The 20,856-nt window shown below is 49.4% G+C and overlaps 2 protein-coding genes across 3 annotated transcripts; one reads left to right on the top strand and one right to left on the bottom strand.

Moving 5' to 3' along the window:
• Positions 1–1,366: 1,366 nt before the first annotated feature.
• On the bottom strand, positions 1,367–6,792 carry LOC102711875. The gene is made up of 5 exons (XM_040521816.1): positions 5,880–6,792; positions 4,070–4,431; positions 2,714–3,757; positions 1,999–2,598; positions 1,367–1,924 (listed from the first exon to the last, which is right to left on the bottom strand). The coding sequence occupies exons 1-5, from the start codon at positions 6,790–6,792 to the stop codon at positions 1,367–1,369; spliced, it is 3,477 nt and encodes a 1,158-aa protein (XP_040377750.1).
• A 9,193-nt stretch (positions 6,793–15,985) lies between these two features.
• LOC102722842 (AP-1 complex subunit sigma-2) lies at positions 15,986–18,404 on the top strand. Of its 2 annotated transcripts, XM_015834692.1 has the most exons (8): positions 15,986–16,066; positions 16,158–16,262; positions 16,435–16,521; positions 17,077–17,168; positions 17,278–17,386; positions 17,476–17,511; positions 17,648–17,734; positions 18,111–18,404. In XM_015834692.1, the coding sequence occupies exons 2-8, from the start codon at positions 16,260–16,262 to the stop codon at positions 18,180–18,182; spliced, it is 486 nt and encodes a 161-aa protein (XP_015690178.1). In that variant the 5' UTR covers positions 15,986–16,066; positions 16,158–16,259; the 3' UTR covers positions 18,183–18,404. The 2 variants fall into 2 exon arrangements, with proteins under 2 accessions (XP_015690178.1, XP_006650684.1); XM_006650621.2 differs by having other exon boundaries at positions 15,986–16,262.
• Positions 18,405–20,856: the final 2,452 nt, after the last annotated feature.

Below are 20,856 nucleotides of genomic sequence, written 5' to 3'. Positions count from 1 at the left end.
GTTTAATCGCCTTATATAGTTGTGTTTCTTTCTCTAGGGTAAATCCTGTTGGCCAGTGATTTATCATATATGACAGATCCTTTTCATTAATGGTTTATTATTCCTCCTTGTCCCTTTTTCTTTTCTCAAACAATAAATTAAAATGTTTCCATTAAAAAGAATAAAAAATAAATTGTACCCCATCCAAAGATACAAAATAAAGCAAATATAAGTGATTCCCGAGCAATCTCTCACAGTCCAGACCGGAATAACGCTCTTTCCCTCTCTATAAATTTCTAGGTTTCATCAAATCTTTTTTCTCGAACGCACAAAAGAATTACACGTCAATATATTAGAAGAAAAGAGTTTTGGTACATGACGCCTATAAGCCTAACAGACTTTAAGCACAGAGCCGAGAAGACAAAAACAGAGCGACTAGACTAGACGCGTAACTAAAAACAAAGTGCAACACCAGGAGAGGGGAGGGGAAAGACCGCTCTACACTCCTAACATGTCTCCAAAGGTGGTGATGCCGGCGGCTGACCACAATGGCCTTTAGCAACAACCAACTCCTTCACCGCAGTAACGGGGGACAACGCCGAATCGAAGATCCTACGGTTTCTCTCTTTCCACAGCTGCCAAGAGACAAGGAGTACTAAGGAGTCAAAGCAAACCCTTAGGTGGTGGGGAAGGCAGACTCTAGACAAAGGCCACCAGTCCTAAAGACAAGCACCACTACGGGGGGAGAGGGGCGTCCGACCCACCGGCAGTAGTACCTGGAGCCAGACCTGCCTAGCAAACACACAATCAAGGAGAATGTGGTTCGTTGTCTCGGGCTCTTGCCCGCACATAGGGAAAATAGAGTGGCTAGCGTGCCACGCTTCTGGAGCAAGTCAGCTGTCCAGCAGCGCCGCTGGAGAACGAACCAGAGGAAGAACTTGCACTTTGCTGGGCCCTTCGTGCGCTAAAGCAGTTTGGCACACGGAAGGGGCAGCTGGCCGACGAAGAAGGCATTGTAGGCCGAGCGTGCTGAATAGCATTGGTCGCTTGTCCAACGCCACAAAAGATGGTCCTGCACTCCAAGCGAGAGCTAGACGTGCCGCACCGCCTCCCAAACGAGGAGAAACTGAAAGATGACCAAAACACTAAGCGCTCCCCGGATATCGGAGATCCAGGCATCGTTGGCAAGACTAGCGGCCACAGAGCGTTTGTTCCGGAGGTGGCGGGGAACTGCGAGGAGCAAGAGTAGGGCTAGAGAGGCTATCGACCGCCCATTGATCCAACGATTGGTCCAGAAATGAGTGGACTCTCCGTCACCGGTAACAAAGAAGGAAGAGGCGGCGAACATGTCGGACACATGACGCTCGGGGTGGTCCTTGAGGTCGGCTCAATAGGGGTGACCCGAGTGTTGAAGCCAAAGCCAGCGCAACCGTAGGGCGAAACCAGCAGTCCTCAAGTTCAGGATCCCTAACCCTCCCAGAGCTTTTGGGCGGCAGACGTTTGCCCATGCCACCTTGCATTGTCCCCCATGGACGGAGTCAGATCCTGTCCAAAGGAAAGCATGACGCTTCTTGTCGATGGCTTTCACAGCCCAAGCCGGTAGGCCGACCGAGATGGCCACATGCACCGGGATGGAGGAGAGCACCGACTGGACCAACACCTTGCGGCCGACAAGGGAGAGCAGTCGACCCTTCCACGGGGGTAGACGACGAGAAACCTTATCGACTAGCGGCTGCAAGGCCGACCTTGGGAGCTTCCAGACCGAGAGGGGGATTCCGAGGTAAGAGCAAGGAAAATCAGAGATTGAGCAGGGGAAGGAGGAACGGATCAAATCAAGATCCTCTGCTGAGTAGCAGATTGGGGTGATCGAGCATTTAGAGAAGTTGGTACGTATGCCAGAGGCCAGGCCAAAGACCGAGAGGATGCCTTGAACAAATTCAAGGTCCTGACGAATAGGAGAAAGGAAGAGGACTAGGTCGTCTGCATAGAGTGAGGTGCGATGATGAATAGCCCGATCACCCAATGGAGAAACCCGTCCGTATCAACGGCTTTGCACAACAGCGCATTGAGCACGTCCATGACCAAAATGAGAAGCATGGGGAAAGGGGGTCGTGCTGGCGAAGGCCCCTTCGGTGAGGAAAGCGGGGTCCCGACATTCCGTTGATCAGCACCCGGGAAGAGGAGGTACCCAGGATGATAGAGAACCAGTCGCGCCAGCGGATTGAACCCTAGGTGGGCGAGCACCTCCAGCAGGAAAGGCCAGCTAACTGTGTCAAAGGCCTTGGCAATGTCCACCTTGAGAAGAAGGCGAGGGGTGCGCTTGGCATGCAGCGCCTTTGTCGCCAGTTGGGCAAAGCAGAAGTTATTGTGGATGGAGCGCCCTTTGACGAAGGCGCTCTGGTTCACCTCAACCAAAGCATCCAAGCGGGGGGACAACCTGGAGGCGAGGATCTTGGAAAATAGCTTCCCAAAGCTATGGATGAGGCTGATCGGCCGGAAGTCCCCAACTTCCACGGCCTCATCTTTCTTTGGCAGGAGAGCAATCAAGGCGTCATTTAGGCGATCGAAGCCTTGGCCGTTAGCCAAGAAGAGGCAGTTGAGCGCCGCCAGGATCTCCCTCTTAATCACATGCTAGCAAGTCTTGTGGAAACGACTCGTGAACCCATCCGGGCCAGGCGCCTTGTCAGAGGGCATGGACTTGACCACCTCCCAAACGTCATCCTCGGTAAAGGGCCGGGCTGTCTAGTCCCTCGAGGGGGGTGGTCTGAAGGCCGAGAAAGTGAAGGTCTAGGGCCAGCTCGCGGTCCACGCAAGTCCCCATGATGCTGCAGAAGTGAGAAGAGGCTAGCTCTTGAAGCTCTCCTTGGGTGATGGCGCGCAGATTCCCCTGACGGAGGCGGGAAATGAAGTTCTTCCTTCTCCATGCTCTGGCGTGCTGATGGAAAAGTTTGGTGTTGGCGTCACCCTCCTTAAGCCAGAGCAAGCGCGAACACTGGCGCGCTATGGTGCGCTCCAACGAGGCAAGACCTAGACACTTAAGCTTTAAGTCTCTCCTCAGCCAGGCTTCAAGAGGGGAGAGCGGGCGGCTCTCTTGCGCCACGTCGAAGCGAAACACGATCTCCTTTGCTAGCAGGAGCTGGATACGGACACTGCCGACGTGTCGATCGCTCCAGCTCTGTAAGCGCTTTGCCGTGTTAGAGAGGCACCAAGCTAGCGCTGCGAGAGGGGGGAGGTTGGCAGGGGGGTGCCACGCATCTTCTTCAACCTGGAGGAAACCATCAAGGGATGGCCAGAAAGCCTCAAAGCGAAACCGGTGCGCTTTAGGCGAGCCCACGCAGGTGTGGAGCAAAAGACCACAGTGGTCAGAAGCAACTGAAGATGCCGCTTGAAGGAGGCAAGAGGGGAAGAGCTCCTCCCACTCCGAGGAGTAGAAGACCTGGTCTAGCTTGACAAGGGTAGGAGAGGCCCGCTCACTGCTCCAGGTGTAACGACAACCCCGCAGTGGGAGCTCAAGAAGATCCAGCTCATCAATCAGACGACGGAAGCGTCCCATCATGCGTCGGTTGATGTTCGAGTTGCTCTTATCACGAGCCTCAAGGATGAGGTTAAAATCACCCGCCACGGCCCAGGGGCCTGCGAGGGAGGGGCGCAAAGACCGCAACTCGTCTAGGAAGCGAAGCTTATCAGGTTCCTCTTGGGGACCATAGACGATAGTGAGCCACCAGGGGACGGTCTCCGCGTGGTGACGCACCCTAGCAGAAAGAGAGAACTCCGCAAGCTGGGGGTCCGAGATGGACCAGGTAGAAGAGCGCTAGGCGAGTATGATATCCCCACTCCGACCAACCGCAGGCAAGAAAGAAAAATCGAAATCAGGGCCTAGCATTTCCAGAATAGCACATGGGGGGAAAACATCCATCTTGCTTTCAACGAGACAAAGGAGAGAAACACGCTCCTCACGAACCACATCGCGCACAGAATAGCGACGGGCCCGGGAGTTCAACCCACGCACATTCCAAACCAAAATGTTCTCATTGCAAGATCCCATGGGGGGATCACCACCGACGGAGCGCGAGAAAGGTCACTCGCAGACAGCAAGCTGCTCGGTCGCCTGGAGGAAAGGCGGGGAACTGGAGAAGAGCTTGGAGAGCGCGACGATGTGGTCCTGCGGAAGGGGCTTCGCGAAGAGGGCGTCGAGGTCAGACATGGCACACGGCGGGATCGGCCCAGCCTCCGGTGCTAGGCCGAGCTTGAGCACCAGAACGCGCTGCGCCCTAGTGATCGCATCACCAGAACCGGAGCGGGCGAGCATGGCCGCAATCCGCTTGCTTCGCTTCGGAACCACCTTCGCAGCCTCAGCCGGCATACCAAAGGTGGCGGCGACGGTGGAGCAGGTAGCAGAGCCGGGGGTAGGGGTTTGCAGCAACTGGCGAGGAATACCCTGAGAGCGGCGCACTGCGCGAAGGAGGGAAGGGCCCCCGAAGACAGCCGGCCGTCAAGACCGACGGCAAGGACCGGCACGTCGACTAGGGCACTCCAAGCAAGGCCGGCAGGGGTTCCGCTGCCGGGCCCTCTCTCCCGGACGCCAGGGCATCGAGCTCATCGAAGAACAACTCTGCAGAGATGTCGGGGGCCCGGAGTGTACTCAGAGGAATGCCGGCCGTCGTGGACGTGCAGGGCGCACCGAGGGGGTCGAGGACCCGCACCCCGGGGCTGGCGCACGCTGACGCCAGGGTGCCCCCGGCGCCGTCGGTCGGGGCGACAGACGGGGGAGCGCGGAGAGTGGCTGGCACGGACGGAGAAGGTGTGCCTGCAAGCCCACCGAGAGACCGTGAGGAAGGCGGCGTGCTCCCGGGGCTAGGGCATGGCGACACCAGCGCGCCGCCAGCACCGTCGGCCGGCGCGACAGACGGGGGAGCGTGGAGGAGGGCCGAGGAGATTGGCAGCGGAGCCTCCCTGGCGATCGGCGAGACCGGCAGAGCCCCCTCGGCGGTCGGATTGGGTGGAGCATGAACGGAGGCATCGTCGACCGGCCCGCCGGCCGATGGGGTGAGGCCAACGGCGTTGTTGCGCGCATCGCGCCGCACCGGGCCACCGAGCGGCGAGGAGACCAGGAGAAGCGAGGTGGCAGGCGACTTCACCGAAGCGTCTTGGGCGGCGGCTAGCGGCCGAGCCAAGGTCGACGGCGAAGTTGAGCCGGCTGCGCCGTCCGCCGAAGGAGAGGTGTTGCCGGCGCAGACCACCGACCAATCCGCCGTCTCCGCGTCGAGCAGAGGGAAGGCCGGCAGGGGGGGGGGGGGTGAGGGCGACAAGCGCAGCGCGGCGGCCGGTGCAGCGTCGAGCGGCAAGGAGACCGGAAGAAACGAGGTCGGCGAGGCAGAGGGCTCCACCGAAGCATCTTGGGCGGCTGCCGGCCGAGCCGAGAACGACGGCGACGCGCCGTCCGCCGGCCGAGCCGAGACCGATGGCGACGCGGTCCGCCGACCGACCCACCGAGGGCGGCGAGGCAAGAACCGGCGGGGCAGGAGGCTCAACGGCGATCGGAGAAGAGGGTGCGACGACGGCCGAAGGAGCGAGCGGCACCGACCACGCTGACTCACCTGGGGTCGGCCCACCCGGCGACGGCCCGCCTGGACGAGGCGCTGGGCCTGGAACCAGCCCAATGCATGGCACTGTGCCTGCATGGGCCAAGACGCAAGATACCGGCCCAATGCATGGTACTGTTCCTGCATGGCTCGCGAGGCCGGGTGGCGCGGGCGGCGGGACTGAGGCCGACTCACGAGCGAGCGGAGGTGGCACGGGAGCCGAGGCCGCAATCCTCCTAGGATCGCACGTCGCCACTGCCAAGGAAGAGACAAACGGTGAAGCTGAAAAAGCTGAAAAGGGAGGGGCACCTGTCGGACCTGGCGGCGGCAGGGTGGCAGGGGCTAAAGCCGACAAAGCTGCCACCTGCGGGGAAGCAGCGGGAGCAGCGTCTGACCCGGGAGTGGACCCCGCATCCACCCTCGCCGCGGGCGGGCCGCCCTCGGAGAGCGACGCCGACGCCGACCCGCCAGGCGCGGCCGGACGCACCGCCATGGCCGGCGCGCCACCAGGACGAGAGGGGCGCCGACGAGAGGAGCGCATGAACGGATCATCTCGGGCGGGGGCGGAGTCACCGGCGGCCGCATGCGAAGCGGGTCGCGACGACGGGGAACGAGCGCCGCGCCTGCCGGGGGCAGCGCCGGCGTTGGGCTCGTAGGAGGGGCCAGGGCCACCGTGGGGGGGCGGCTCGCTGCCCGGAGGAAGAAGCGCCGCCGTGGCCGACACCCTGGATGCCGCCCGCACCCGGATGAAAATCTGGTACTGTAGCAGCGTAGGGACGCCGGACGGCAGCGCCGGCTCCGGGATGAGGAGGAACTTCTCCCTCGGAATGAGGGCTAGGTCGGGGGCGAGCGCCGAGACGCCGAGACGCTGGTAGTCCTCTGGCCGACCGGCCGCCGTGTCGAGGGAGATCAGCCGGCAGGGTGCGATGAGGGCCGCCGAAGTGGAAGGGTTCCAGGCGTGCACCGGGATGCCCTCCAGGTCGAGAGAGACCCTGAACGGCAAGGGGAAGGCGGACGCCAGAGCTAACCGCGACCACGGACAGAGGATGAGCTGACGCGAGGCTGCCGGAATCGGGGAGCGCGCGAGAGCAAGATCTCTGTCACCGGAGTTAGAGAAGAAGAAGACAAAGTGGTCCGGAGGGGAAGAGTGCACCGTGAAACTGCAGGCCGGGATGTGGAGCGCGGCCGACATGGCAGAAGCGGCTGCTGCTGGGGACATCGCCATGTCCATGCCCGAGACACGCGCGAACAGGGCACGTCGGAGCTGGCCCTCGTCGTCGTCGATCTGCTCCGAGCGCTCGACCACGCAGTAAGACACCGGCGAGGGAGGCGAGGCTGCCGGCGACGACGTTTGCGGGGCTGGAAGTCGCCGCGACGACGGCTGGCCCAGGGGTGGAGGGGAGAGGGCAACCGCGGCCGCCGGCGAGCCCTCAGGAGTGGAGGCATCCGACGCCGAGGGAGTGGCGTCCGATGGCGCACGCCGTGGCGCAACACGACGGCGAGAGCCCGGCGAACCGGAGGAGCCTGGGCTCCGCGGGTGCTTGCAGTCACGGGCGACGTGGTGAAGCCCTCTGCAGCGACGGCAGCGGACGGGAAGGCGGCAGGAGGCGGCACGGTGCGTCGAGGAGAGGCAGTTGAGGCAACGGTCCTGGAGGTCTGAGGGCATCGGCGGCGGACTGCCCGCCGGCGCCAGCCAGGGACGCAGACGACGACGTCGACGACGACGTGCCGGAAGCCAGCCGTCGTCGGCTGCCTCCAGCGGAGACGCAACGGTCACCACCGGCGCCGCCGCCGGGGCCGCCCCGAGGACGCCCTCGAAGACGGTAGCCTGCGGACAGCGGGAGGAGGAGGGCCGACGGCGAGGAGCCCGGCGACGGCGGCGCGGGGCCGGCGCGGCAGCGGCAGGCACCTCGCTCGGCGCCGCTGGGACCGGCGCACGGGGCGGGGAGGGAGGCCGCCGCGCGACCTCCAGGTAGGAGGGAGGGGGAGAGGGGGAGGAGGGAGAGAGGGAGAGGGAGACGGCGCGGAACATCGAAGGTGACGACGAGAGGCCATCGTCGCCGAGCTCGCCAGCGGGCGCCGGAGGGACGACGACCACTGAGCGGATGGACATGGCAGGAGGCTGCTGGAGAGGCGGCGGAAGAGTGGCCGCCGGGGCCGGAGTGGCCCCCGGCGCGGACAGCGGGACGCGGTGGCCGGACTACGCTAGCATGCCACTGTTCGCTTCCCTGTACCAGAGCTCAGTACGTAGACGCATCGATCAACCTGACACGCGCGCCGCCACGACGACGACTCTGCAATCTAGGTTTCATCAAGATGAAACACATTCTCTCTCTCAATATAAATTTCTTGTCATCACACCAATTTAGCTGGTATGTCGTCTCATTTAGTGAGATTATAAAACTCTAATGAAACTTGTACTAGAAACATATATTCTTAGATAATTAAATTGGTCTTACTTTTTTAGATAATGGATTATATTAAACCCGGTATCTAGGAAGTGTACACAGCCCAAATCAAATTAGTCTTTATGTGGAGGAGATTGAAGAGACGAGAGAAAACATGTTGCAAAATGGTAAATTGTTAGAGTACGAACTCTATCAAACTGTATAAGTATAAGATAGCGTAATATTTTATTAAAATCTTACTATAGATGGAGTATTATTAGCCCTCGCTCTTAATGACATTTTCTCATTTATACTGGATTCATGTTTGCATATTTTAGTTAGGGTGGTACGCTCTTTACCTCGGTTGACCATTGATAGTAGGACCTAGCTTGCAACTTGTTGCTGGTGACAATACTTTCAACCTACCTTTTAACTTAGGTTTATAAGCCAAATTTATATTTTTAATCTTAAACTTAAAGTTGATATTGGGATTTTATCGAAGTTTATTTTTCAGCATTGGCTTTTTATCTCTAGAATTAGGTATATAAAATTTGTAGTCATAAATTATTTTTATTTACAAATATATCAATTGATTTTTTTAATAAAAAAAAGACCAACAATCGTCGCCTTTGTTTATGGATCGCCCTAGGCCATCACCGATTTTCTTTCTTTTTACTCCTTTCCGTACATGCGTTCTCTCAATTTACTCACTGAAACTGTAGTAGTGATTAATTGCCGCCAGACGCTCGTTAATTTCACCACGGTTACACAAATCGTCTTTTACTGCGCCATTACACACACGCCACGTAGCTTCTGGGATTAATTAATTCCAAAACACCTATAAAATCCATGCATCCATCGATCCATGCCTCCGGTTTAATTTCCAACACAGCTCGCGATCACACGTGCGCACGCATACAGGTATAAATATGCACAACCCACAGGACCAGGCGACCACGACCAAACCCTCCGGCGAAATGGCGGCTAGGCTGCGGATCGCCGCCGCCGTCGCGACGCTTCTCCTCGTCGCCGCGGCAACCACGCCGACGACGTCGGCACGCGGCATCCGCCTCCTTGAGGGAAGCGTCGCCGCCGCCGCCGACGACGACGGCGTCGCCGGCGGCGAGATCGCCGTCGTCGTGCCCCCGACGGCGGCCGGAGGGGCCCCATTGCCGACGTCGTCCTTGACCTGGGCTCTCGTCATGGCGCTCCGTGACCTCGACGCCGGCGGCCTGTCCGAAGAAATGGCCGGTCCGGCGCCGGCGCCGGCGGAGATGTACCGTGAAGGCGACCTCGAGAACAAAGTGCCGGTGCTGGGCCCGTAGATGCATGAAGGCCGACGAACGTACGTGTCAAAGGTGGCGCGAGTTCATACGTTTCAATGTTCAGTGTCACGTCCAGTAATTAAACTAATTAACATACGTACGTCCCAAATTTAATTCGTGAACGGCCGGGCTAGCTAAACACAGAGTGTGTTACCGTACGTATATGTTAATTCTGCCGCTTATATTTGTTTAAACGTTGAATTTACCTTTTTTTTATCTCTTGTTTTGAATTTGTTGGACTTTTATTCAGCTTCGTCAGACCTCAAGTATGTGATGTAATTGGATACATAAACCAATTTTTATTCAGTAAGAGTACAAACAGTTATTGCTTTGCTATGATAAAGTGTGTAGTGCATGTAGTGACCTACGAACAATGTTGAGCATCATTTGTTTTGTTTGAGATCACATATGCCGAAGTATTTGTACTACTTCAAATATATGGTGGTGGTGAAGTCGATACAACTTGAGGTTGGAGTGAGACATGGAAACTGTTTTAAACTCTCGAGGGGACGTCTCTCCTATTGCATGCTATCTAAATAGTCACTAAAAATATGAAAAAAAAATTATAAAGATAGATTAATATGTGGTATATCATTACACAAACATGTTAAAATATAACTTCTGAAATCCATAGCAAAAATAACGAGTATGTGTATACTATTCACAGTTTAATTTGTTATTTTCGCTATAAATGGTAGAAGTCATATTTTAACTTGCATGTTTGTGTAGTGATATATCATATATTAATCTATCTTTACAATTTTTTTATATTTTTGATTATTTAGATATCATGCAAAAGACGAGAGAATGTCCCCTCGATAGTTTAGAATCCATGCTCGTGAGAGAGACATTGTTTTTTACTTCATCCTGCACTCAATACTCCCCTTCTCCTTTATCTCCTTAATTACTCTCCATTGAGATCAATAATTAAGAGGGATCGAGCTAATATAGTCCTATACAATAGATTGGCTTATAAGTGATGGTCATATGTATGACCATCAAGTGTACTACATGATATTAGTGTAAATACGAGGCGTGAGCGCTCTCTAATACCATCCCATTTGAATAGGAGAGAAGGTTGGGAGGGGTACTGCAAGTTGTAGTTCTTTGATTTTCTCATCTTGATTAAAGTAACATTTTAGTTGTTTCATTGTCACGTTGAAAAAGCATTCCATTAACCTATTTGGGACATTGATCTATATTCAACAATTTTCACTGACGGATCTACCATGGGAGAAAATGGACATTAAGCCATTCTTAAAACATGGTTTCGCTGGAATGCCATCCCAAAACAGTGATTCGCTAAAATACCAATTTAACCACACGCACACTGCTATTTTGCTATTTTCTACCTTTTTAGCCATTTTTCATTCTATTTTTGAAAATATAGAGGATGAGGAGACAATTTTGCCCCTTCGGCCCCGACGGAAGGATCACATGGTCAGTCATGAGTACGCCCAAGATCGGGCACATGAACTCAGCCGGAGGTGGTTCCTCCTCTACCGTAGCCATAGCCGACCACGTCGGCGAGTGGAGCTTCGGTACCCGTTGAGGCGGTGGGCAAAAGTGTCTCTCCATCCTCTACATTTTTGAAAATGAAATAAAAAATGGTTAAAATGGAGAAAATAGCAAAGTAGCAGTGTGCGTGTGGTCCAAATTGACATTTTAGCGAATCGCTGTTTTAGAAATAACATTATAGCGAAACCGTGTTTTGAGAATGGCTTAATGTCCATTTTCTCTCTACCATGGGGGCTAGTTACCTTACATGTTCTATCATAAATTAATTAGAGCTTGAGATAGCTATAGGTTTATTCAAAATCTTCAGCTCGTTAAACAATATATACATATATAGATTATCACGTAGATGCATGGTCGATGAGAATCATTAGCTAAAAAACCATGAAATAACTGAAAATATCAAAATTCCCAGATTCTCAGCCATTAACTTTTTATTTTCATTGGGTCAGTGACGGAACGTCGGCCAAAATGCACTAAGGTGCTGTTTGGTTCAACCACGGCAACGCAAACGTGACCGGGAACAGTTCCGGCGGTAACCGATTTCATCGTATCAGATTACGCATTTTGTTTGATTTGGTACAGTAACATATACTGATTAGTTAACGCTGTTTGGTTGCTCTGCAAGGTAATAGATACGGCGTGCATAGCAAAACACGTGACCGTTGAGAATTCAAACATTGAGACAGTCACAACGAAAAAACCAGGGCAAATGGCACCATAGCAGTATAAACCAGTTTAAACTGTGCATAAGCATGTAGCAGCAGTTTTACTAGTAGCAATAATATCTGTCAATAAACATAGATAATGCATCTTCTCAAAATCTGGGCACATAGCAAGCACATAATCTTAAAATATGAGCTACCCGTTTAACAATCTCAAACGCAAATTAGCATAAAATGTCAGACGAGCTCCAAAATGTTGTGACAAGCTTCAAATGTTGTGACGCACCAGTACATCAATTTCATTTTCCTTCATCTGAAAATGGAAGAAAAAAATATAAATTCATGGAAATAAAATAAAGATCAGATGCAAAAACTATATGCAATGAGAGAAAATGATCACGTGCTAATAGACACCCAGAACTACAGTTAAAACTAGTTTTGCCATTGCAAGTTAATCTTTATTAATAAAAATATGAAACCATGTGACATAACACAGTGCTAGTAGCTGCAGTCGCAGCAGCCAGCCGCTGAGTTTCATTCTATTCAAATGCCAAACTCTATACCAACAAAAACACTGTGCAAAGAAAATCTGTATATCAATAGCAGCAAGAAAGCAGAGTAGCTCAGTAGCATCCCACAACCTCAAATTGTTCAGTTACAAGGACAAAGTCACTGATCATTGCGCATTGGACCAAACAATTGATCTACAGTGCAGCAGACAAACTAAACAGCTGATGTTCCAGGATATGAATTCTAGAAATAGTCACGAGTAAACATGAAAATTTGCATTCGTTCAGTTAATGCCATATGAAAAAAGAGTGGAATTTTTCAGAAATTAGTAGAATCAAGATCACATGAAGTTAAGAATTAAAGTTTGACTAGTATTTTCAAAAACTGAAAAGTGAATTACCAGCGAGTATTTTCAGCACGTATTCCCTCCTGAGAGACTCTGGAAGAGCAAGAAGCATACTCATTTGTGCTGGCACTTATACAAAAGTAGTTGCAGCATTGACAACTTCAGTGCCGGTCAATCCAAACTTTTGTAACTCAAGAATAAGCTTCATGCTGCAATTTTTGTAGTGGGTCCACCTCAGCCATTGCCTTCTCTTGAAACTTAGCTTCACGTTGCATAGATGCCACCATTGCTCCCACATGCTTTGAAACATTCTTCAAATCATCTCGAACATCAATGAAAACATCCGTGAAAAGGTCACTTGACAAGATATTTTTCAGTTTGTTGTCTTTCTTTCTCTTCTTGGAGCTTGAAGCAGTTGAATCAATGCTTCGTCGATGAGGTGTAGTTGAATCGATGTTCCGTCGAAGAGGTGTTGTTGAATCGACGCTTCGTTGAGGTGCTTCCCTAGACACCCTATCTTCAACCTCATCGTCGTGAACATCATGAATCTCAATTTCTTTCTCCATGTTAGCAACAGCTTCACCAAGTCCCTCTACGCCTTCCCCAGTAGCAATGTCTTTCCCATAAATTACAGCTAATGTATCATAGTGAGGGAATGCTATACCATATAAATCCTTTGCTTCATTGTTTTTCTGTAAAATAAAAAACATGAGATTACAACACATGTCTGGTATAATTGTTTTCTTATTTTCCAGTTGAAGTGACTATGACAAATGAATAAAGTCTAGCAAGTAATCAACAATACAAGCATGTGATTCAAGTCAAAAATAAAACAAGAATCAAAACACAGAGGAGGAACATAGAGGCCATAGTGTACCTAGAGATCACAAATTGAAATAGGATATCGTTGCCTTCTTCTTGTTCCTTCTGGCATGTGTTCTTCTTGTGCCTTCTTGTCATGGCATGAGCAACAGGGGCAGTGGCGGTGTGTGCGACCGCTGCGGTAACGAGAGCGACGACGGCGGCGAGCGCGACGTCACTGGTGTGTGCGACCGCCGTGGCAATGAGCGCGATGGTGACGGCGGTGAGCCCGACAGCGGCGGCAGCGAGCGCGATGGTGGCGGCGGCGAGCCCGACAGCGGCGGCAGCGAGCGCGATGGCGGCAACAGCGAGCTCGACGTCGGCGGCGTGTGCGATAGGGACGGCGCAACTCGCGTCGCGTGGGAGCGAGAGGATTAGGTCACGCGACAGCTCCGTATCGTTAAGTGATACACCTCGGACCGGGACCGGTAACCCTTTTCAATTGGGCCGGTATCCGATTACGGGGTATTTAATTACAGGCCTCCGCAAACAAACATCTTCTAATGAATTTGGTTACCAAGGTAACGGATACGGGCTGAAAAAGGCCCAACCAAACAGCTACTAAGATTTAGGGGTGATACATGAATCTACATATTAAATATGGTCGTGGCTCTACATAGACTGCAGAACGGCTAAATTAAAACACTCTGCAACATGCACAAACATAGACATCATCACATATACATGCAAGTTAAATCAAAGAGCTACGTCGATCCACGCCAACCACACTGGCCATGTCCACCATTCTTCATCGTGTCCGCCACTCCCGCGCCGGCGAACAGGACACCGCCTGGAAGACGCGGCCGGAGTTCATTTCCTTCCAAATCTCCAGGAAACATGTCTGATTTCTGCATCAGGCACCAATTAACTGTTCTAGGAGCTAGCTGTTTATTAGAATGTACAGTTCTATAAACGGGCTTTAATTAGCCACCAATGCATTATTGCCTAAGAGCATATACAAGCTTTAGACAACGGTCATCTATGTATATTCAGGTCACATTATTCTTTGTGGTATCGTTAATGAAGAAAAATTTGGTCACCATCCATTTGTCCATCTACTGCTCACGCCCATGCTCTCAAGCTGGATGTAAACTATTTTCAAGAAAAACACCGTGCATTGATTATATGCAACAAATACAAAACATAAAAAATAATATATTAAATACGATAAAAAAACTAAATAGAAAACTCATTTTACAACTAGTCTATTTAACTACTGTCTCGGTCCCATAATAACTTTATTTTTCGATTTCTATGCTCCAACGTTTGACCATCCATCTTATTTGAAAAATTTATAAAAAAACTTAAAGAAACTAGTCACGCATAAAGTACTATTTATGTTTTACTATCCGGTAACAATAAAAATATTAATCACAAAAAATTTTTAAATTAGACAAAGAGTCAAAACATTGTATCTAAAAACTGAAAAATGAAGTTAATATGAGACGGAGATAGTATACGTATACGTGAAATAGCCAACGATATATACACGTCCTAAATTTCACCGTGGGTTACTTCATTGAATCGAGGTTAACCGCACCGCGCCATCACACAGCGCGGCGGTTTCGCGGCTTCCATCCGTTCCGAAACTCCTATAAAAGCCATGGATTCACGCCTCCATCTTCAGCACCACGCACTCGCGATCACACTGCAAATTACCACGAGCAAAGACCGCCAAAAGTTGGGAGAGGAAATGGCCAAGGTCACCGCCCTCGCGGCGCTTCTCATCGCCACCCTGGTCGCCGCCGCGGCAACCACGCCGGCGTCGTCGTCCTCCGCGCGCGGCGTCGGCCGCCTTCTGGAGGGAAGCGCCGGCGCCGTCGGGCTAGAGGGCGCGGCGGTCGTCGTGCCGCCGACGGCGGCTGCACGGGTGCTGTGGCATGTCACCGAGGTCGGCGACGTCGACGGCGGCGCTGTGTCCGATGAGGCGGACGGTCCGGCGCCGGCGGCGGAGGCAGACGACGACCTCGACCACAAAGTGCCGGCGCTAGTACCGTAGACGAAGGACGACCTGCATATATATGCCCGGGAGTAATGTGTTGCACTAGTATATATGCTAATAATTAATGTCTCATCAACCTTAATCCGTAAACTCAATCCACCATGCTAATAAGTAAAATTCAAAATGTTTTCCGGCTAAGTATTAAAAATGAGTTCACTTTACCTTTTTACTTGCTTGTGAATTTGTCGATTTTGGTTCAGTTTGGGAGTCAAATATATGAGATGCAATTGGACACATATCCATTAATTTTTTATTCGATAGACATGCTGATTAGGGCTACGTTCGGCTTACTAGGCGCATTATTACGTTCAGCGTAATAATAGGTTAGTATATGATTAATTAATTATAGTTATAAACAATTAAAAAATAAATTAATATGAATTTTAAATAAATAACTTTTTGAAAAAAAAATTATAAAACGTGCGCGCGAAAAACGAGACAATCTGGATTATTTAGGGGGATAGCCAAACGCAGCCTACGAAGCCTACCGACTTGAACTATCAATTGTGCTATTTTCAAACGCTTAAACCTAACCTTTATCATTAGAAAATAAAATCCGATCAAAGTATCAAACTTATTGATATTTACCCTAAATTTCATAATTCTTCCCGTGCTAAGGTCCAGGTGTCCAACGCTACCAGCATCAACAAATGGGCCCGTTGGGCTTGAAGAAAATAGCCCATTAAATAGCCCACTTGATAAAGCCCATTAGTCTGGGCTGAGGAAGCCCATTGACTACAAAGCCCATTAGGCCCAATTGGGGTAGCTCTGCTCCACCGAAGCGAAACGTATCCCACCCACCCCCACCGTCTCCATTTGGACTCCATTTCCACCGCGACCTCGCCTGACCGCCGCCGCCGACGGCCACCCCAGCAACCGCCTCTCCCTCCTCCGGTGGGTGCTCGCGGCGGCTCTACGGCCACGCGCGTGGTCGCGTCCCGTTAACCAACTCCTCTCGCTCACCCCCCCACTTCTGTTCCGCCAGATCTGCCTCTCCGCCCGCGCGGATCTAGCCGCCACCTGGTACGCCGGCGCCGCTGCTCAGGAGCCGAGCCGCGTGGTGTACTCTTCTACCGCGCCGCCCACCATGGTGAGATCCGGTCCTTAGCCAGCTTCGTGGGCTTTTGTGACGCTGTGTGGAGGGTGATCGCGTTCATGTGGGTTATGGTTGGGAGGAGGTGATTACTGGTAGGAATGGATCTCGCGTTGGTTCTAACTTCTACGTAGCTGAAATTTTCTGCATCTTCTGTTCGTTTCGGCAGATCAATTTCGTGCTCCTGATCAGCCGCCAAGGCAAGGTGAGGCTTACCAAGTGGTACTCGCCTTACGCCCAGAAGGAGAGGACTAAGGTCAGCATACGGTACTGCATTGTTTAACACTGATCATAGGATGCTGTTGCTGTTTCTGTCTCGCCGTGGTTTTTCGATTTCGTTCAGTAGTTAGCGGATAGCACAATATACAGTGTAGTTCATGTGATCCATGTGCCGGGCTTTGTACCTTAGGCTGTTTTTTTTTTCTTAAATCTACACTGGTGGATGATGGGTTCTTCTTCTACCACAAATTTTGCCATATTCTTGTTCTCTGCATATTACTCCTGTTCTAGGATCTGTCTGTATGTAGCGAACATGTTGTGTGCAACCTATGATGATGATTCTTGTCTCATGCTCAATGGCACGGTATGGTGCATTTTTGCGCCAGTAGTGGGTTTGATACTCTAATTTTTGCTGAAAAATCTGCTCTGAGCCCATGCCTAACTCTATAGGTGGCCATTGAACGTTCTTGACGGAAAAAGAAAGCTTCAGCATTTATTATTTTTGAATTTTCAGTGTCAAGTGCTTATGTTCTGTTGGTGATCTGCATTGTACAGTTTATCTTATATGTAATTTTTTACTCATGTTGAAAAGGTTATCCGTGAGCTCAGTGGCCTCATTCTAACACGTGGGCCGAAACTCTGCAACTTTGTTGAGTGGAGAGGTTACAAGGTTGTGTACAGGAGGTATGATTTCAGCATGTTATCGATGTTCTATTGTTTGATCGGTTATGTTTCTTTGTGGTGTCTTCTTGTTAGCTCCTTTTATATCTCTGTTTATAATTATGGTGGAAAGGTATGCGAGCCTGTATTTCTGCATGTGCATTGATGCTGAAGACAATGAGCTCGAGGTCCTTGAAATTATCCATCACTTCGTTGAAATACTGGACCGTTATTTTGGCAGCGTGAGTGCTTTGATGCAGTTTACTATATGGATTCTTGTTCATTTGCTTGTTGTACTGCATTTTGAATCCTTGTTTCAACCTTTTATTAGGTATGCGAGCTGGATTTGATATTCAATTTCCACAAGGTAATACCTTTAGATTCCGAAGTTGCTAGTGCAGAGGATCTGGGATTGGAATTATATGATTCTTCTTGCTAGCATATTATCATGTTTAGTAGTTGTTGACTTATGTTTCATGAGTTACATTTATTCATTTGGGCAGGCCTACTACATACTTGATGAGATTCTCATTGCTGGCGAGCTTCAAGAATCTAGCAAGAAAAATGTTGCAAGACTTATTGCTGCACAGGTATAATCCTGGCCCCAGCTAACCTAAAATCTGCATTCCTATTTCCCTGACTTGTGAAGATTATGTGGTTTGGGTGGAAGAATTTGTCTGATCTTTTCCATCTGCAATGTACCTCTGGTTCTTTTTTATGTTTCATTAGAGGTGTTTGTGCCCTTAAATGTCAGGAGAAGCATCATCATCTAAAACCTCATTCATTGCTACTTGATTTTCTTTCTTTGATCTATTTTAAGTTTAACACGTGTACCAAATTACCAATCATTTTGCAAAACATACTTTCTGGTCCATGATGCACACACATGTACATGAAGAAAACCATATTCTGGAATAATCTGTTAGTTATATTTTATTCTAACAATTTGGTTTCTAAATTCAATAGGATTCATTGGTAGAGGCGGCTAAAGAGGAAGCAAACTCTATAAGTAACATCATTGCCCAGGCTACGAAATAAAACTCAACTCCAGTCTGTTGTTTGCTCTCTTTTGGTTTGTTGTTATATTGGTAAATGTAATGTGCTAGTCTATTTGGTCTGTTCAGTTAACTACTTTCAAGGCTCCAGGATTAAGAATGAACATGATATGTAACTACATTGTATCTGTTACTTTGAACTGGAATCGGATCTTCCAAAAGAAAATGTGTATGAAAATGGATTGTGGATTCTCTTGCGCTTGTACCACTTAATTGCTCACGTTGTATTGCAATGCCTGTAAACGCTGCCAGTTATCAGCGTTCATGTGAATTATGATAGCTTTATCTTACCTGCATACCCTGGGTAAGTTATGGACGCACATTTTTCAGTGTGTTGGCATTGTGAAAGAATGACTGAAGGGCCTGGTAATTCAATATTGCAAAAAAGAAATGCAGATAATTCATGTTTTTTGAATTCTTTTCTACTTTTATGCCCTTGTGGGTCGCTACCAGGCTACCACACTCATCTTTGCGTTTATGCTTATGCTTATCTCTACTATTTAAAAATAGAGTTAGATGTTCTCATCCCACGTCATGCGAAAAACCACTGCTTCTTAAAAAAGTAGAAAAAAAATCAAGGGGTTTCTTTAAAAATATTATTATTATTCTTTATAAGATTGTGTAGTCCATTATTAATTATATATATGTGTTGCAATATACTGGTTTATTACTAACAAGGTAAAGGAGTTGATTTTGAGGTTTTATCGTAGTTTATTTTCTAACATTTGTTTTTAGCACTAAAACATGTATATAAAAAAATTATCTACAAATTATTTTCTAATTATTAATAAGCGGTTTTGTTTATGCTTATTACCAGCAAAACAACGAGGTTATAAAATTGCCCACTATCTACTCACTCACTTAAAAAATGGAATTCACCTCACTTGCTACTCAGGCTTTCATTTGTTGTCAGGCTTGCATTGCCTTTATAAACACCTGCCTCTGTTGCTTTTGTGACTTGCCAACGAGTCGTAGAGCATGGGAGGCGTCAGGAGAGCAAGCACTGGACAAATAATTAGTTGAAGCTGTAGATGTTACGAATGCATTTGCGTGTGTGATCTCGAGGATTCGTGCAGGGGACAGCCTAGCACACCTTTGATCCAGGCAGGCCAACATTACTGACATGTGGAGTCTATGGAGAATGCTATGCATTCATGTATAGGATCCCAACTACTATGAAACAGCCAGGCTACACCTCGCGCGTGTGCTACATGAGCGTGCAGTTTATCATTTGGAACAGATGCGATTCCCTAATAAAAAGGTCATTTTAGAGGGTTTTGTAGGACCCATGACACGCTCCACCTAACAATTAATGACATGCTCCACTTACCAAAATTAATATCGTATATTCTTTATATCAGACACATAATATATGATACTTTTCTGTATGACATGAATTAAAGATGATGAGATACCTCATAACATCTCTATAGAAAAAGGGATACCTTTATCTAGTCCCATCAATCATATCAAAAATACTTTATCCTCATATTAATTAGTCTATTTTAGTCATCTTATTCGTGACATGATGATATCTCTTTAATATTATAAAAGGAGAGCCATGTCTATAAAAAAAAAGCAGATCAAACAGACGAGGTCTCTAGAGAGAGCCGGATAGAAAACATACCTAAACCAGATAAGAGAAAAAAAGGGAAGAGTTCTAGTTGGCTATATGTATTCCACAATAATCATACTCAATCATCTACCCAACAGAACTAGGGTATTACACATCTAAGTGGGCTAAACTTGTACTTGTTTGTGGGATTTCATCCACACATCCTTCTTCCCCATCTCCACTTTACAGCACATTCATGGCCCGTAGCTTCCCCCACACTCCTAGGTTGACACACACACACACACAAAAGAACACCGACCTCCTTGCTCGAGGAGTAGCCCTCCAATAGTTGGTGCGCCAGGTAGGGGCGCATCCAGGTGGTCACGGGCTTCACTTTTTTTGATGTCGTTGTTATTTCGAATTCTACAAGGTATATACTTCAACATTGGTAAATACATCTCTCCAAACTCATTCCCATTGCATATTTCAGGTCTTGCATCCTTAAATATATCCAACCCTCACCCTTGTATGCGAAAGGTCGAGCTTTTGCGCTAAAACATAAGCTTTAGGGATGGCCTGCCCAATGCACCAAGGATAGTATATGGTCGTGAGCGACACCCTGGCTGCTGCTGATACCCTAGGGGTTCTAGGCCACTTCATAGTCAGACATACTTTAGCCCTCGGCAGTGGACTGTGGTGCTCGGTTTGGCCCATCTCATGAAGTATGTACCTAATGTCTCTATGCCTTGAGCCTTCCTAATTGCTTGGAAAATACAACACGATGATCCCTCGATGGGCAGGTAAGAGGTAGAGGAGGTTCAATCCATCTTATATAAAACTATAAATATCTTTCTTGTATACCAAGCCTTGATTCCGGGAACGATGAGTCAAAATCTGGGACTAAGCCTTTACGCCAAAGGATAACATGTGGTCGCAAGATACCTTGGGGGTTCGAGCTTGCCTCCTAGTTGGACATAGCTTAGCCCCTGGTGATGGGCTATGGCGTCTGGTCTGAACCATCACGTCGAGCATGCATCCAAGGTCTTTGCGCTTTGAAAGAGCTCGACAAATCGGGCTAGCTTCCTAGCAGGGTCGACCCATT

The sequence above is a fragment of the Oryza brachyantha genome, chromosome 3 (assembly GCF_000231095.2).
Source record: "Oryza brachyantha chromosome 3, ObraRS2, whole genome shotgun sequence".
In the NCBI taxonomy this organism is placed as follows: Eukaryota; Viridiplantae; Streptophyta; class Magnoliopsida; order Poales; family Poaceae; genus Oryza; species Oryza brachyantha.
The sequence above is the reverse complement of the archived record's forward strand: the minus strand, read 5'-3'. Positions and strand labels throughout refer to the sequence as shown.